General features: G+C 44.0%; 1 protein-coding gene across 1 annotated transcript in view; it reads left to right on the plus strand.

Moving 5' to 3' along the window:
* Positions 1-1,300: 1,300 nt before the first annotated feature.
* Positions 1,301-16,707, plus strand: part of FKBP15 (FKBP prolyl isomerase family member 15) — a 28,065-nt gene continuing 12,658 nt past the window's right edge. The window contains exons 1-17 of the mRNA XM_050907814.1: positions 1,301-1,371; positions 2,925-3,034; positions 3,345-3,435; positions 4,082-4,151; positions 5,463-5,537; positions 6,661-6,759; positions 7,226-7,375; positions 8,370-8,438; positions 9,831-9,974; positions 10,462-10,607; positions 11,377-11,425; positions 12,074-12,193; positions 12,455-12,554; positions 13,326-13,429; positions 15,028-15,121; positions 15,955-16,064; positions 16,474-16,584. Of these exons, the coding sequence (XP_050763771.1) occupies positions 1,319-1,371; positions 2,925-3,034; positions 3,345-3,435; positions 4,082-4,151; positions 5,463-5,537; positions 6,661-6,759; positions 7,226-7,375; positions 8,370-8,438; positions 9,831-9,974; positions 10,462-10,607; positions 11,377-11,425; positions 12,074-12,193; positions 12,455-12,554; positions 13,326-13,429; positions 15,028-15,121; positions 15,955-16,064; positions 16,474-16,584 (1,695 nt within the window). The 5' untranslated portion in view covers positions 1,301-1,318. The remainder of the gene's footprint in view (positions 1,372-2,924; positions 3,035-3,344; positions 3,436-4,081; positions 4,152-5,462; positions 5,538-6,660; positions 6,760-7,225; positions 7,376-8,369; positions 8,439-9,830; positions 9,975-10,461; positions 10,608-11,376; positions 11,426-12,073; positions 12,194-12,454; positions 12,555-13,325; positions 13,430-15,027; positions 15,122-15,954; positions 16,065-16,473; positions 16,585-16,707) is intronic.

Below are 16,707 nucleotides of genomic sequence, written 5' to 3' on the forward strand. Positions count from 1 at the left end.
CTTTGTGCTCAGACTCAAACATCCCCAGAGTAACTATTATTACAAATTTCCAAACAGTCCCAGAAAATATTCAAAGCCAGGAAATTATTCAACCCTTATTGCCATTTCGCTCTCCCCTGCATTCAGTTTTGCTGCATTTCAACATCATCCAGTTCTGAAGTGCTGAATTTAAAGATAAGGCAGTGGGTCTCACAAAGCACCTAGACATACCTGCTTTTCAAGAGGGAAAAAAAAACCCAACAAAAGAGGCATATTTCTCAAGCTACAAGGCAAAGGTGGAAAATTGCTTAACAAGGGCCAGCTCAGATGTTTTTAAAACCAATAAACTATTCTAATGCTAAGAAGAAACTATGTTGCACCGCAGTTGCCGCCCCTCAGTAACTCAGAGGTACGAGAACCAAATCTGGAGCATAACAGCGCCCATGTGTCCCCAAACTTCCCGCACCGAGAGCGTACCACAGGTTTGCAGGGTCGCTACCAAGCCGCACAAGCAGAGCAATGAAACCACCCTTTGGCAAAGGCAAACCATCCCCTGGAGACAGGCCGGTCACCGAGCCCCTGAGGGGCTACGGCTTCCCCTCGGGTTTGGGGCAGAACGGCGGGGACGGCGGGATGCATTCACAGCAAGGACAGTACATGGCGGCTCAGGGCGCCCAGCTGTCACCTTGGGAACAAACACGCTCCCGCTCGCAAAGCCAGGCCGGCAGCTCCACCGGCAGCCTCTCCCTGTGCCCCGGGGACCCGCTGCGGGGGTGCTTGCCGCACGGCCACCGGGCTCCCTCCGCACCTCAGCGAGATCGGCCAGCTCGGCAGGCCGCCCCCCAGGCCCCGCCGAGGCCGCGGCCCGCTGCTCCCCTAGGCCGCGGGCCGGCCCGGGGCTACCTGCCCCCTCAGGCACCCCCGCGGTGACCCCGCCGCTGACAGGCCGCCCCCCCGCCGCCTCATGCCCGGCCCGGCCCGAGGCCCCCGCGTCCCGCCAAGGGCGCCCGGGGGGCGGCGGCCGCGGGCCCCCTCAGGCGGCGGGGGTGGGGGGGCGTGGGGGCGGCGGGGGCGCGAGGCCACCCCGACCCCGGCACGTCACTCACCACGCGACCGCCACAAGACCGCTCCTCCGCCCCGCTAACCCCGCGCTGTAAGCCCCGCCCCTCCGACGTGTCCGCTAAGCCCCGCCCCCGCGCGGCTTCCCTTCCTCTTTCCTCCTCCCCCCCCCCCCTCCCCTTCCCGCGCCGGTCCTGTCCCGCCGCGGCCGGAAAGCGCTTCGCTGCCGGGCAACGCGTTTACGACATCACGGGACGGCGGCGGCGGCGGGTCCGCGACCATGTTCGGGGCGGCGGAGGAGGACGACGCGGACTTCCTGTCCCCTGCTAGCGGGTGAGCGGCCGGCGGGGCGCAGCGCCGCCGGGCCACCCCTCCCCGCTGCGTGAGGGGGCGGCGGCCCGGCAGGCCGCGGGGCAGCGGCCCCGGTGAAGCTCCATTGCGGTGAGGGTTGGGCCCCGCGCGGGCGGGGCTACCGCCCCCTCCGCAGCCCGGGGCTAGGCCTCGTTCCTGCCCGGCCCGGTGAGCGGCGGGCGAGCCCGCGGCCTGCGGGGCCCTGCGGAGCCCTCCCCGCTGCCGGCAGGGCCGCTCCGCGGGGTCTTCTCCGGTCGGCGGAAACCCCCCGGCGGGGTCGGACCCGGGGCGGGGAGCTGTCCTCCCGTGACTGGATTTAGCCCCGGGTCTGTGCCCCCCTCTTCTGTCCCGCTTCGGTGGCGGCGGAGGGGGAGCCTGGTGCCCCCGGGAAGGGTCTGGTTGCCGGAGCGGGCTCGGTGCGGGCCCCTCGGTGTGCCCGGCGGGGCGGGAGGCAGGCAGGCCTGTAGCAGCCTGGGGACGGGGGGGTCCGGGGTCTGAGTCCGCCTGCCTGGAGACCCGGGCAGGGTTTTCTTGGTGAGCCCTTCCAGAAGGAGCAGGAGCGGGCGCTCAGGGCTCGCTGCTTGTCATGGAGGGGATGGGTGGGAGAAATCAGACGTTTTCTCTTAAATAAGGGTATAAGTGGGAGGTCCTGAAGATGCCGGATTGGGGGATTTTTAAACAGTGATGGCTACTTCAAGCACGTTTCAGCAGTTTTCAACTTTTATTGATAGCGTTTTAATGTGTAGCACATTCAAGTTTTCTTACATTGTGTAACTTGTTGCTGCTTGAAGATTCCTCGGCAGTTGTAATTTCAGCTGTGCTCACCCTCTTCAAGGAGCTTCTCTTTAACAAGTCTTGTAAACTAATCCTCTCTCTTCTTAGCAAATGGTTATTTTTTTAAGTATCTCATGTAAAATGCTGCCACTGACAGTGGCGTTGTCCTCTGTGCATTCTGCTTCATAGTTTGAATTATTTACTTGTCCCATGATACCAGCAGTAGGTGAGCTTAAATGGGCTTAAAGCAGTAAAACTGCAAACAACTATCTTGTAGGAATAACCTACTTGCCTGCAGCATCAAACCTTCTGTCCTTAGATGGGAGAGCATCTGCCATTTTAAAACTTAATGGGAGAATGTGTTTCCTGGGCATTTCAAGAAGAAAATTTCTGGTGCTGAATGATGGTTCTCTGTTGTCACATAGTTTTTTTCCGTATTGTAACAATCAGCTATTTCATATGAGGGTAGTCCTAGTCATTGCTTTAAAGTAACTTCTTTTTTGGTGTAGTTTCAGTCCTTGTTTGTGCCTTACAATAGCTTTTGAGAAATGAAACACAATTGTACCACTTACCCCAGACTCTTCGTCTAAAACTTCTGCTTATTCAAAATGAAATGGCTAATTAGTATAGAGCTGCTTAACATGCATCCCTTTTTTATTTCTAAAGTGATGGTAAACACTTTATACACCTTATAGTTAATGCTGTTCATTATCTATAAAGCCCGTGTTAAATAAGGTAAAATAGTTTATTTCTCTTTCTAGTGCCAGATTGGCCTCTCTCTTTGGTCTGGATCAAACAGTCTCAAGCCATGGAAATGAGTTCTTCCAGTACACTGCACCGAAGCAGCCTAAGAAGGGTCAAACGGCAGCTGGTAAGTAACTGGGCTTGAGTGTGGGGAAAAAACTTGCAGCATGTGTCTTGCTGGGAGAATGAGGGCCTTTGTGAAGAACAGCAGTGCAAATAATTCACTTTGTTTTCTTGAATGATATTATCCTCTAGTACCCTCCCTACACCTGGTTACTCCAGTGGCCTTTGGTGACTCTGGAACATCACTCTTTGGTTTTTAATCTTCTTCGGAGTTATTTTTCCTTGGGGGAAGGAATGTGTCGTGGCATTGTCACTGGCCAACGAATGTGGCAGTTCTGTGTCACTGACAGGTATTCCTGCTTTTTATTCTTCAGCAGGTCAGGCAGCTCAGAAGGCTCCTGCGGCCCCAGCAGCTTCAGGAGCACCATCAGTATTCGTGGCCACTGCGGTTCACGCTTATCGATAGTAAGTGCAGCAGCGGTTTCCTGCATGACCTGTTAGCATCTGTGTCTCTGGGAGCTTAAGACCTAATCATAAAGGGAAGATATTTTTGGATGAGTGGGAAGAGACCATTGCTTATAGACCTGTGTCTGCATGGTAGAAATGCTACAAGTCAGTAGCAGCAAGTTTCTGCTCAAAAAAAGTTTCAGTTACTGTGCTGTAGTTCTGGCTTATGCAGTTGTCAAAATAGCACGTTCTGGATTTGGCCGTCACACGGAACTGCATCCTGGGGTGCTGGCCTGACATTTGCGCTGTTTCCAGGCAGCTCTGTCAGATGCTTATGTCTCATACGTTCTGTCATGGAGAACTGAGGCATGAGCATAGAGTGACAGCAGTAAAATTCTCTGTCCATTTGATGCTGCCATCATGTAAAAACTCATTTGCCCTGGATCTGTGAAAAGAGCAGTTTTCAACTCAAACTCCATAACGTATGCTCCTGTAATCTGTGGGCAAGCAAGAAAGTTGTAATGTCTTTAAGCTAAGAAAGGCTGCCTAACATTTTAGGCATGAGGAAAGGGACCTGAACTCTAAAGAAGAAAAACTCAGCAACAGTAGAGAGAAATCTGAGGCAGGGACGGTTCTGCAGCTGAATATCTCGCTTGTCTTCCAGTACAAACGGGCAGTACTTGAAGCAAGGCAAGTATGGAGCAGCTGTAGTGGGGAACCATGCTACTAAAGAGGTGAGAAACACTTCACTTCTTTAACATTTTCATGCCGAGAGCACGCTGGTATGAGGTAGTGTTTCTCTGAGCTCACCAGAATGTCTTTGCTTTTGATGTTGGAGGTCTTAGTTCCACTGCTGCTTACGCCTTCCTGCCCTCCTGGGTTTTCTTCTGGCTCAGCCATTTACCTTGGTGACATCTTCCTTTTCTGCAATTCACGAGTTTGTAAGATGTCTTACAACTTGTGCCTGAAATATTTTGCAATGTTTCAGGCACTGCACCTCTTCTAGTGTTTCTGGAAGTGACTTTGATATTTAGTCAGAATGTCTTTGACAACTGGATCACAAATCTGTGCATGTGGAAATCAATATAAAGCAAAATTTTGTCCAATAGTACAGAGATGCTTTGCTTAAGTTTTGTTATTTTGGTATCAAAAATATCTCTCCTTCCCAAGTACTTCTCTAAGAACACGGCACTGAGGTGCCCAGTAAATTGATGTGTTTAAAAGGTACTTTGAATACTCTGATCTGGCCTTGATGTTGGTATTTATGGTGTTTCGTATCCTCTAATTCCTATTTCACGTTGTCTCACTAAGTTGCTTCTGCTTTGGCAAGAACAAAAAAAATAGTAGTTTGGTAAACTAATTCCTGAGTCACTGATCTGAGAAGTGTTCAGGTGTGGCACTCGTGGGGGAGCTGGGAAGGACGGGGCTTGCAGAAGGAAGCTACCGCAGCCTTTCTCAGGCTGCCTTTGTAACATCGCAACCTGCACAGCTAGGAACAGTTAGCAGATTACTCCCAGTTCACCACCTGGCTCTGTTGAGTGCAGGTGCATAAAGGAAAGCACTTTTCCTTAGCAGATCATGTCTAGTAGAGCCAAATATGTCAATATAATGTTATATCTGCATTGTTTAGTACTTGGAAAGCTGCCTCCAACTTATTACTCAATCTGTTACATAGTTTTATGCCTGTATGCCACGTATTGTGAGTTTTATGTATCGAAGGGTTAGTGTACCATCTTTTTACGCAGTAACTGCGAAAAACACGGAATTAGTTAATGCATCTTGCTTATTGCAAAATAATTAGTTTGAATTGCTTGATTCCTGTAGCTAAATAAAGCTTGCATATTTTCAAGGGGTTTTGATAGGTGTTACAAAATTGTGTTAAGTACAGTGTTAAGTATTTTTGCTGTGAAAAATGCTACTGCAAGGTGTATTTGACAAATACTGTAGCCTTAGGCTCAGAATTTGACAAAGCACATTAGAATTGAAGACGTTTTGAGTTTCTGCTTTTTGTTCTTCTTCCCTGCCCAATTCCTTGTGGAATCCAGTACAGGATCCTCCTTTACATCAGTCAGCAGCAACAGATCGCAACTGCAAGGATCCATCCAGGCTTCATACTCACGGTAAGACTCTGGATTAAAAAAGCGTTCACTGATCTGTATTATTTACAGCAAACAGAAGTTGACTCTGAAATGCTTTCTTAAGTCTTAGTCTCGTAGTCTTTGAGATCAAACATCTGACTGACACAGCAAGAGGTGTCACAGTGACTGGGAGCGCTGTTCTGCTCCTCCTCCTAATGTGTATTGCACAAGAGAGTGTTACATCTGCCTTTTGCAGAGCACTTCATCAGTAGATTTCATAATGCAAGTTCGTACGCTGTCGGAGGTATATTATTACCTCTAGATCACAGAGGAGATGTTTTGAGTTTTGCAGTCCTACAGTGGATAGAACCAGAACAAAATTCCTTTTGCTAATAATTTGTAGTTAAGTGATTGAGAGAATACAGCTGAGCAAGCAGAAGGAAATGATAGCAAGGAAGTGTTTTCTCTCAGAAACTTGACACTCTGCCTTTTCCTGCTGATAAGAACAATTTGGAGCATTGTAAGTCCTAAAACGGGATCTCTCAGGAAGTTCTGTTTTCTGTCAGCTTTACAGAAAATGGTGTGTTGATTTGCTGCTATTAGCTTGTCATCAGGTGACATAAAATTTCTTGGTTTGATAGAAATTTTACTCTGAAATAGTAGAATTTCAGTCCAAATTTCTGACCAGGATGCTAGCTTGCTCTTTAGTTTTTTAAGTGCATTTTGAAAGATTAATGGGTTATGTAGTCAGCTTCTGGTGACACGGATGTTTTAGAAGTGAGGAAGGAGTGACTTCTCCAATTGATTGTGGAAGTCTAAATATAATCAATACTTATGAAAAGAAGATCACTTACACTTAAAAATCTCAGTATATATTATAGAACCTAGCTTCAAAGAAGCTTGTGAAAGCTGCAGCATCTATGAAGAATTTAATGTTTGCTCAAGTATTTGAGTTACAATAATTCTTCCACAATAATGAGCACATAAATAAAAGCTAATTTGTGCATTCTGAAGTTGGGTAGTAATACAGCAGGATTCTTCCTCTGCCTCTGCTTAATTTCAGTAGCTCTTATTTTAAGCTTCTTTTGGATGTGGATTTTTTTTTTTAATTGTAGTTGAATGTATCTTTTCATGTATAACATAGGACTGATTTCCTTTCCCACAGGTTCAACCCAACAATTATAGTACGTTCTATGATGATCAGAGACAAAACTGGTCCATCATGTTTGAGTCAGAAAAGGCAGCAGTGGATTTCAGTAAACAGGTAACTACTTGCTCTGTGCCAGGTTGACTTGCTGGCTTGTTTAGAAAACAGGCAAATCAAGATGTATCTCTGAGAGCACCTTATTGCTGAAAGGTTCTAAGTCAGTCATACTTTTTCATTGAAGTTCAGCTTTGAGTATCTGCATGACTGTGATTGAGGCAGATCTGTGATGAGCCTGGCTGAGTTTTGTTCATTAGATACAGGCCTCTTCGAGGCAGGGGGCCTGTTAGTTCTGATGGGATTTTTGATCAAGATTCTCAAGTACTGCAAGAGCAATGGTTCTGTAGAGCAGAGGGTATTTACTCAGCAAAATTCAGCACAAGGAAACATGGAATGCCTCGTAGGGGCATCTATAACCTGGGCTTGATCAGTACCGTAAGAAATGCATGAGATCTGTAATGAGTCGTAGTAGAACTTGCCACTTTGTTTTAATGGCCAGAGACATTGATAGGCTTTCCTTCTGCAGGTGTGCCTTGCCAAATGCAGCAGCTCCCCAGTGCTCGATTCAGTCCTCTACCAGGATCTCCTTCTTGGAGAAGGGCAGGGAGTAGAAGGAGGAGACTCTCTGGAGATTGCCTATACGGGTTGGCTGTTCCAGAACAACGGGCTTGGACAGGTAAAGACATTTCCACTACCTCCTAATACTCAGTGAGGATGACAGTCCCTGGAAGGAACCTGCCGCATCTAGTATAGTATTGGTGCTGATGTTAAAGGTATTTTTTCAGTTACTTATGGCACGGTAAGTGAGGTCATATGTGTTACCTATAGAATAATAAGGGATTCCATTACTGTTCAGGAGGTGGTGATTGAAATGCTTTTAACTTTCATAGGCACTCACACATTAATATTAATGAAAATGGTGAGAAGGGACAATGAAGCTAGCTATGCTCCTTTGGAAACAGCTTGAGGAGTGATAAGAAGGGCCTTGTCTGACACAAAGCATATCTCCAAATATTAAAAGAATGAGATTGTTTTTACAGCAGTCCTCTACAGCAGCGTCCAATCCAGTTTGCTAATAAGCAAAAGAAAGATGTTTCAAAGCATTACCTTTAAAACACTTCTGCTGGTTTCACTATTAGCGAAATTCATGGCAAAGGGTTTTGCATTTGCATCCATCTGCAGTTGAATTTTTTTGCTATAAAAAAGGGCTTTCTGTTTTTTGTCTTTAGGGGATTTTTTGTTTTTCTTGGTCTGCCTGGCATGCTTCTCTCTGTGCACCAATGGTACATAGCAGAGCTTACTTCTAACCTCCTGAAAGAGTTGTTCAGCAGCATATGTCTTGGTTTAACGTACAAAACTTCTAGACAGTTATTTGCCGCTTGGTATAAGCCTGTTGTGTAGCGTTTTACTTGGCCCAATCCTGCCCTGACCATCAAGCTCAAAGCAGTTTCAAAGTCTGAGTCTCCAGCTATCATTCACTTGAAGAAATTGTACTGTACAATGGACTAGAAGCTGTAGCCATGCTCTGTCTTACATCTGTTGAAAATTAATTTTGAAAGTAGCAGAATAGCACATAAGAGGTTGTAGGAGTTTATGGTGTACAGTAGTGTTCAGAATCTTGAAACAGTTGGCAAATCCATGTATCTTGTGTTTTTGTTCTTCAACTCCAGGTGTTTGACTCAAATGTTAACAAAGACAAGCTGTTGCGGCTAAAGCTGGGATCTGGAAAGGTCATCAAGGTAGAACTTCTGGCACTTTCATTATAATAATTGAAGTCTCAGAGCTTTGAATTACTGAAGATCTTGTTCAGGATTCATATATGCTATTTCAGTTTCATGTTTCATGTGATAGGAAACACTCTGTAACAGTGACTCACTCAAACTTTATTTTCTTCTTAATTTGCACAGTATAGCCCAGTCTCCTTTTCAGTGGCAATGTTAGAAAGAAGTTGTCCTGTTTGGTAAAAAGGAAGCTTCCTGTTTTCAGGAGCTGGGTTTTTCAGGGGTTTTTTTGTCTTTGTTTTTCTGGAAGCCGCTTAATCCATTACCTTGTTCTCAGGGAACCCTGTTTCTAAAGGAGGATTTCAATTTGAGAAGAACTTCAGACTCCTCCCCACTCATTGTGCCTCAGAAGCAGAGCATCAGATAGCTCTGATACAACACCTGGGAGAAGGGCATGGGAGGGTGAAGACAACTGACAAGTTTTAGGATGGTCTAGTAAAAGATAGTACTACTGCCTAGAGTGGTTTTACCCTCTCAGTCAAATCACGAGGGTTTTGACTGTGTAATAATTTTTCAGTGCAGGTGGTGTGATACTCCCTTATGTTATTCCATAAAATTAGGTTGTGAATCAGAGATGCTTTTGTTCAAGTCACTTCCATTACCTGAGTAATTCATATATGACCTGTTACAAATTGTCCTTTATTGAAGATGCACTATTTTTGTACTTTATATGTTTTAACGTGTATCTTCTTATTAATGTTGCCTGGGTGTAGTAGTCATCCTGTTAAATGCTGGCATCCATTTGACAGTTCGCATTGCTCTGACTTCTACATCTCCTTTGGTGCAACTGTTTGCTTTTTAAATCTAACCATAGCAATTTGAAAGTGATCTCTCAATGACATGGAGTCCTGTTCTTTCCCAGAATGCTGAGAGAGGTCACCACTGTGTGCCCTGCAAGCCACCTGCAACTGCAGAATTTGTGCGCACAGCACAGCATAGCATACAGTTCTTTTCTCCAGGATATCAGTATGATCTGTGATAGCTGCTTAAGTTAGGCTATTTAAAACTTGAACCAGGTTTCTGGAACCATATGGAGACCTGGAAGCCTCCAGCCTTCGTGCTAGAGATTGCTGTATCTGTTTGATTTCATTATGAACATGTTGGGAGCTGCATCTTTATTCTTAAGTTAATGTTGCAATTTATAACTGGCTGTTATGATTCGTTGTTAGACAAAGGTTTAGTGCTCTAGACTGAAAATAAATAGTATTTTGTAAGAATCTCTCTAAATCTGTTTTGGAATCTTCTCTAACTGGTACCTGAAGCTCTCTTAATCAGTGTAATTAAAAGAAACTGTAATGTCACTGACCAAACTGTTTACTTTCTCTTCTGTTGTGTCTCTCAAAACCAAAGGGCTGGGAAGAAGGAATGATGGGGATGAAGAAAGGAGGGCGAAGGTATCTCATTATTCCTCCGGCATGGGCCTACGGGGCTCAGGGAGTGGCTGGCCGTGTCCCTCCAGACTCTACTTTAGTTTTTGAGGTGGAAGTTAGGCGGGTGAGTGTCTCCTGCCAAGCGCTTATTTTACATCTGCTTTGTGGCTGTTGGGTGGCAGCGTCTGTCCGCAAGGTGAAAACCTGCTGTTGGCATGAGAACTGCAGCTCAGAAACTGTTATAAACCAAATACCTCAGGAAGATACATACCTTTAATTTAAAAAAAAACAAAAAACCCAAACCCAAAAAAACCCCAAACAAACAAAACCCCTAAACCCCAAAAATCCCTCTAGGCTGTTTACTAAGACATGTCTGTTCTAACTGTCTTGGGATCTTTTCATTGTCTTGTTTGTGAGTCACTTGGGAAAACAAAATACTCGGTGAGGAGTGACAGGATGTAAAGACTCAGCTTCTCCACTTCTGAATCAGTTGTATGCTTTTACTTGAAGTGCATGAGCTTGACAAAGGAGTAGTCATCAAAAATAAACAAGTTGCTGAAAACTTTTTTGGGAACCCAGAAAAACGTCTTTTTTGTTATGTGCTTTTTAAGGTGAAGTTTGTAAAGGAATGCTCTGGTTCAGATGGACAGAGTGTTAGTTCAAGGGATTCTCCTGCACCTTCTCCGGTACCGAATTCAGATGGCTTCTCTGCAGACACTGGTTTATTGCCTCCATCTACAATACCTCCAAAGCCTGGGTAAGAAGCAGCACTGTTATAACAACTTGCTGTATTAGAAGATGGCAATGCTCATAAACATCCGGCACAATGCTGCATTAACACATCATTTGGCAAATGTGGGTGCTCCGTGTGCCAACTGTGCGTCAGTGTGGCAGAGGAATGCTTGCTGACAAGACTTGGAGGAAATTTTCTGCTTGGATGCTGACTTTCAGATTTAAAGAATTTGAAACGGGGCAGATGGAAGAAGTCATTCCTCCACAGCATTACTGAGATCTAGCATGATTAAGCTGTATGAGTACTGCTACGACAGCTTTCAGGCCACAATCTCAGGTGGCAGTATAGTCATAAGTTGGTCTTGGATCATGGCCGATTTGTTTAATTGCAAATTTTACATTGTCATTTGTTTCTTAAATTAACTAAATGGGTCAGTTGTCCTTTTTAGGGAGTTGAAGTTTAAGTGCTCTTTTTGTTGCCATAAGTAGTTTGTTATTGGACTTGGTTAAAATTGTTTGTACCAGAATGTGGTAGTTACAGCAATCAACAAAATCATCTTTCTGTAATCAGCTGTTCCACGGCCATGGAACTTGCCCATAATGATGTTCTGAAATCTACAGATAATGTTGCAAAGAATCTTCCGAAAGTAAGCTAAAAGAAATGCTCATGATATAAGCAAATGGTTTTCTTAGGGGGAGGTGTATTTGACAGTACTTAGAAATGCGGAATATTGGATCCTGAATTTCATTTTTGTTAATCTCCGATATCAATGTACACCTGTTTGGCTTTTCAGGGAGCCGGCTGTTCGGGCCAAGTCAAACTCCATCAGTGAACAGCTAGCAGTAAGTGGTGGTGGTTTTTCCTAACTAATTTGAAGTCTTAAGTAGGGAACCTTGGTTGGTTTCACCTCTGCGTTTGGTATTGCTGAAGATAAAGTGCAAGCAGGACGCTCTCAAATGTTCACCTTACTAACAGCAGATGAGGGCCTTGTTTTTGAAGGGATTAGCAGAACATGAGGAACCTCAGTCCCAGTTCCTACTCTTAAGTGCAAAGTTACCTTGACCTTGTGGATACTCACAAGGCTAGTTGTCTTCTTGGGTAAATGGACAAATTTAAAATGGATAACAAAGAGTAATTGGGACATTCAGTATAAGCTTACATAGCTACATGAGAAAAAGACTTTTTGCGTGTGCCTCAGGATAATTAACACATTTTCTTGTTGCTGTGTTTTGTGCAGGGATAGATTTTCTATGTAATGACAGCAATGTCATCCCAGAAGGAGAGTACATAAAGCAATCCAGATTAACAAATCCACAGTGTTATCTTGTGTGCTTGAAAATCAGTTTTTCACACAGTCATTGAAAAATTGAAAGAACCAGAATTACTAAGTCAGTGATTTAGAAGAGTCTAATCCTGACAGATGTCTCTGTAATGTCTGAAAGGCCTGGGCTGAGAGGCAAAGGAAGAGTAACTGCAAACATTTCTTTTAGAATCCAGATGTAGCAAAGGCAAAGCTAATTTCTCGGATGGCTAAAATGGGACAGCCCATGCTGCCTTTCCTTGCCGGAACAGCAGGTAGTCAACTGGACTCCAGTGACTCGGAAATAGAGGTACCTCACCAATCACATAAATGTGACTTTTTTTGATGCTTTTTCTACAGTGTGAATTCCTTAAAGTGGAGTCCGTAGCAATAGCTCTTCCTTTGTACAGGGAAAGCGTACTCTGTTTCTGTGGCAAAAGGGTTTACAGATTCCACTGTTCCTATCTAGTTTAATTGGGTTAATTGGGTAACACCTAGTCTCAAGTGATCTTGGGTTCAAACTGTTTGCTCGTTCTTTAGCATTCCTTGTAATATGCAGAAATGCTTTTAGGATCCAAATACACTGAGAGGGACGACGCAGCCAGTGGCTTCATCTTCAGTGAGACCATCACAGCCAGCTCACGCAGTACTGCCCACAGTGTCAACACAAGGTAATATGCTGGTGAGCCTGGGATTGGTATAGAGAAATTTCACTTATTTGCAGGCTTCAAGTACAAGGGCTGTACGAACAGAGGATTCCTTTCAGGAACTGAAATAGGAACTGATAGATAGCTTGTAATAAGGCTTGCTGATCCAAAGCTCCATAGGTAGACTAGTTCATAAAGCACAAGACTGAAGTCCTTGGAGTATGTCTTCATCGTGATCTTGTGCACGCATTACTGCTTGAGGAAGAGCAGCCACAGTGCATGAGCTGCTCTGTCATTGTGTGTGCTGGGGTGGCACTGAGATTTCGAGGACATGTGATTTGTAAATGGAACTGTTACACATCCTTTCCCAGTGAATGGAATTTTTTTTGTTTGAAAATGATGGAAATAAGAGTGAAGGGTGCATCAGAGGGCTGGCAGCTCTGGAGTGGGCTTGACTTGTCTTCCTGTGATGGAATAGTAATGTCAGCTGCTGGTCAGCTGAGCAGTCTTTAGAGTCGGTCTGAGTAATGTCTTGTGTCAGTAAATTTCAGAGCTACCTTTGTTTGAATGAAAAGAGGTTGTCTAAATGTAGCTAGAAGTGGAATTTCTGTGAAAGATTACGCTTTTCTTGACCTTTTATTACTTGCTTGACTGGATTTAATTTTCACAAGGCTGCAGACAGGCTTGTGTTAAATTTTTGTCTAGTGATTTTTTTTTTTTGGCCATTTCACACTGGGTGAGTTCAATTATTTCTAGCTACTTTATGGCATGCTGAATTTCTTTCTTCCTTTTCAGTACCTCAGGTATCTGGTTCTACACCCCCGGTATCTTCTGCTGCTTTAATACCTGCAACGATCCAGCCCCATTCAGCTCTGCCTGGAGGAGCACAGGGCTTTCAGGTACCAAAATCAAATCAAGGAGAATATTGGCACTTCTGTCCTTTCTCATAAGTCTTACTGTCTTTTCCATTGCTGGGAGCAAGGACTTTATAGCAGCATGTAAGGATCAGAATCCCAGGCTGTTTCCTGTGACTCTTCTTTGGCATTCTCAGGTTTCCATCACGTGCCTCTTAGAATTTAATCAAAAAGGGCTAATTTTCTGTTTGGTGGTGGCTTCTTAAAGTTGAACTAAGAATTAACCAGTCTTTGTTTAGTATCCGCTTTTGTAGCGGATAAAATAAAAACTTCCAAGTACTTGTAGAGCAGGTGAAGACAAAAGCATTTTAGTTGAAATTTTTCTTGATCATGGTCTGTTTTTCTGTGAGAGCTCATTTGCACACTTAACGTGTTTGTGGGTCATGGTTTTTCATCCAGCAAAAGAATAATCCTTTTAACAGCAGCGGCACCACAAGCCTTTTAAGTGATGCAATCTGCTTGCTAACAAGGAAACTTTAGGGGCTTAACGCACAATGTATTTTCCACATCAGATAGTGAAGACTTAGTACAAAGCTATCATACAAACAATTCTGTAAAGTCTAAACCCAAGCTTTTTACTGTCTGCTTTCTGTAGTTATTTTCACTTAACCTATTTTCTGGAGCTTTTGGAAATCAGTGGCCTATGTCGCATAGGTGCACTGTTTATTTTTAAAGGGTCCAGGCAGAGGAAGAAAACATTTGATAATGAATAGAAACACTATGAAAAAAACCCAAAAAAAACAAAAAAACAACCCCCAAAAACAAAGCAAACAAAAAAAAACCCCCAAAGCCCCTCCAAAAAACCCAGAAAAACCCAAAAACCAACAAAACAAAAACCACACACACAAAAAAAACCCACACCAAACCCAAAACTGGTGTGGCATTGCATTGCTTTAGCTTTGCATTTTCCTTGTGTTGAAAATGAGGAAGGTGTGGCAAGTAACAAGATAAAAAAGATAGGCTTTTCTGTTTGTTGAAATAGAAACTAGTCATTAAAGTGAAATTTTAACCTGACAGTGATTTGGATGTATTGTTTTGAAAGTTTGACCCTGATGTCCTGAGTTCTTCTAGAAACTTGGCCCAAGTTGTATTGTGATTTTTCTTTTTTCCATGCCTGAGAGAGTAAATCGGTACGAGTGAGGTACTCGTAGCATTTAATGCATTCTTCAGTCTGTTTAGCTCCTTCTGATGAGCACTGAGCAGTAAAGTTGCAATCAAGTTGTGTTGCACTTTTTGAGCCCTTCCTAGGAACAGCCTTGTGTTTGAGTTAGCATAACTTCACATGCTGATCTTTGCCTCTCATAAACATAGGGTAACATGCTTTTGCTTAAACTTCAGTGAAGAAGGTAACTTATTAAGCTGTGGTAACTTGAACACATATCTAAGCCTTGAAAGAAGAGTGACTGTTATTTTCCCTTTACTATGACTGTTGCGTAATTTGACTTCCAGCTCCTTAATTCTGTTTTTTTTTCTTTCCAAATATCATCCTTGTTCTGGGGCTTAAAAACCAGAAAAACCACTTAAGTGTGAGGAGGGGGGGAAATATCAAAACATATTCTAATCTATTGAACTTGTTCTGCAAGGCGTATCCAGGAATGGCATTTGCTTACCCCCAAACGGCTGCATCTGCTTCTCAGCTCCAGCCTGTAGGACAGATGTATCCCGCACCTTACCAAGGTATGTTTAAAAAAGTACGTGCTTTTCAGAAGGCTGCGATACCTGCAGTAAACTGTTTATGATGATGATTTAGGTAGCAATGGTAGCATACACAGGCATATTCATCCTGTCTGTAATGCTGTGCTGTTTCATAAATTCTTATTTTTTAATACCAAATAGGAGCAAACATTTCCCAATAAATATCCACCTTTTTCTTACCTTGAGGAACTTCGTGCAGTGTGAAAGGGGATAGAATTTCTAGGTGTATGCCGAAGGCTGTATATTACTAAAGGTATTTTATAGCTGGTGCTTCCAGTTATATAACTGTAATAGTAAACAGCTGTCCTACCAGCCAGGGAAAGAATTTAAGTGTACATGTAGAGGCCTTTACTAAGTGAGAGGACATAGCCCAAAAAAAAAGGCGCAACCTAGAAAGGACTAAAGGCATTTAAAGAACTGTTTAGGTAATCCCTGTTGGTGAAGACTTGAGTATAGCTGAACTTTTCTTGGAGCACGTTTTTTTCAGTTCAAAGTTTCGGAAGCCAACCTTCGTTCCTATTGTTTGATTGTACCTCTTTGTGTACTACTGTTCTAGTGTGTCTGGGGGCTTCCCTCTTGGTGACCTAAGTGCTGTCACATGGCTCAAGAATTTCCTGTAGTCATAAACCTGCCTATTCATGGTATTTGGAAAATATCTACATTATTAGTTTTCCAAATACCATGTCCCTTTTATTTCTGGGAAGAGAGTGGCTGTCCTATCTGGCAGGCTTCAAACTGCTAAGCATTGCTTTTGATATGTCTGTATGCAGGCATTTTCCCCTTGTGACTATAGATCTCTCTCCTTTCCATTCAAGCACCCGGGGACGTTACTTCCTTTTTGATGACAGAAGCTCGGCAGCATAACACTGAAATCCGAATGGCCGTTAGCAAAGTAGTAGATAAAATGGATCATCTGGCTGCCAAGGTAACGTATGGCATAGGCAGGCTTGTTAATGAAGTTACTGCTATTTGCTCTCCAAATGTAGTCTGAGGAGTTGGCTCTATTGAAATGCCTGCATTAAGTTTGTAAGTGATGTAATAACTTTAGTGAAAATTCCAATATTACCAGACCTTGAAGTGGTAGCAATTCAGCCACTATGAGAAAGCTAAGCCTAGGCTTGGGGAAAGGTGCTGTTTCGTACTGTCTTAAATATCGTATGATGCACTGTGTTTGGAGAGATTCACTGTCCTTCAGGAGGTGTCAGAGCTGATACAGTAGCGTATGCCCTACAGCTGATCAGATGGAACAGTGAAATGGATCTTTGCAGATGTCTGACTCTTACCTACACCCATAAATGCACTTCATCTGGCTTAAGAATGGCTTATCCCTGCAGGTGGAGGAGTTGAAGAAACAAAACACTGGTAACAGCTCGCTACTGCCTGGTATCTCCTCTGTTACTATGGAAGCCTCCATGATCATGAGCAATATCCAACGCATAATCCAGGTGAGCATGGCCAGCCTTATTTGACTACTTCCATAAGGAACTGGAGCCCACTGCGTTATTCCTAATGAGGATAGCTGTACTGGCTTGGCCCAAATGCCCATCCACCCATGTGTTCTATTTCTG

The sequence above is a fragment of the Gymnogyps californianus genome, chromosome 18, assembly GCF_018139145.2.
Source record: "Gymnogyps californianus isolate 813 chromosome 18, ASM1813914v2, whole genome shotgun sequence".
Lineage (NCBI taxonomy): Eukaryota > Metazoa > Chordata > Aves > Accipitriformes > Cathartidae > Gymnogyps > Gymnogyps californianus.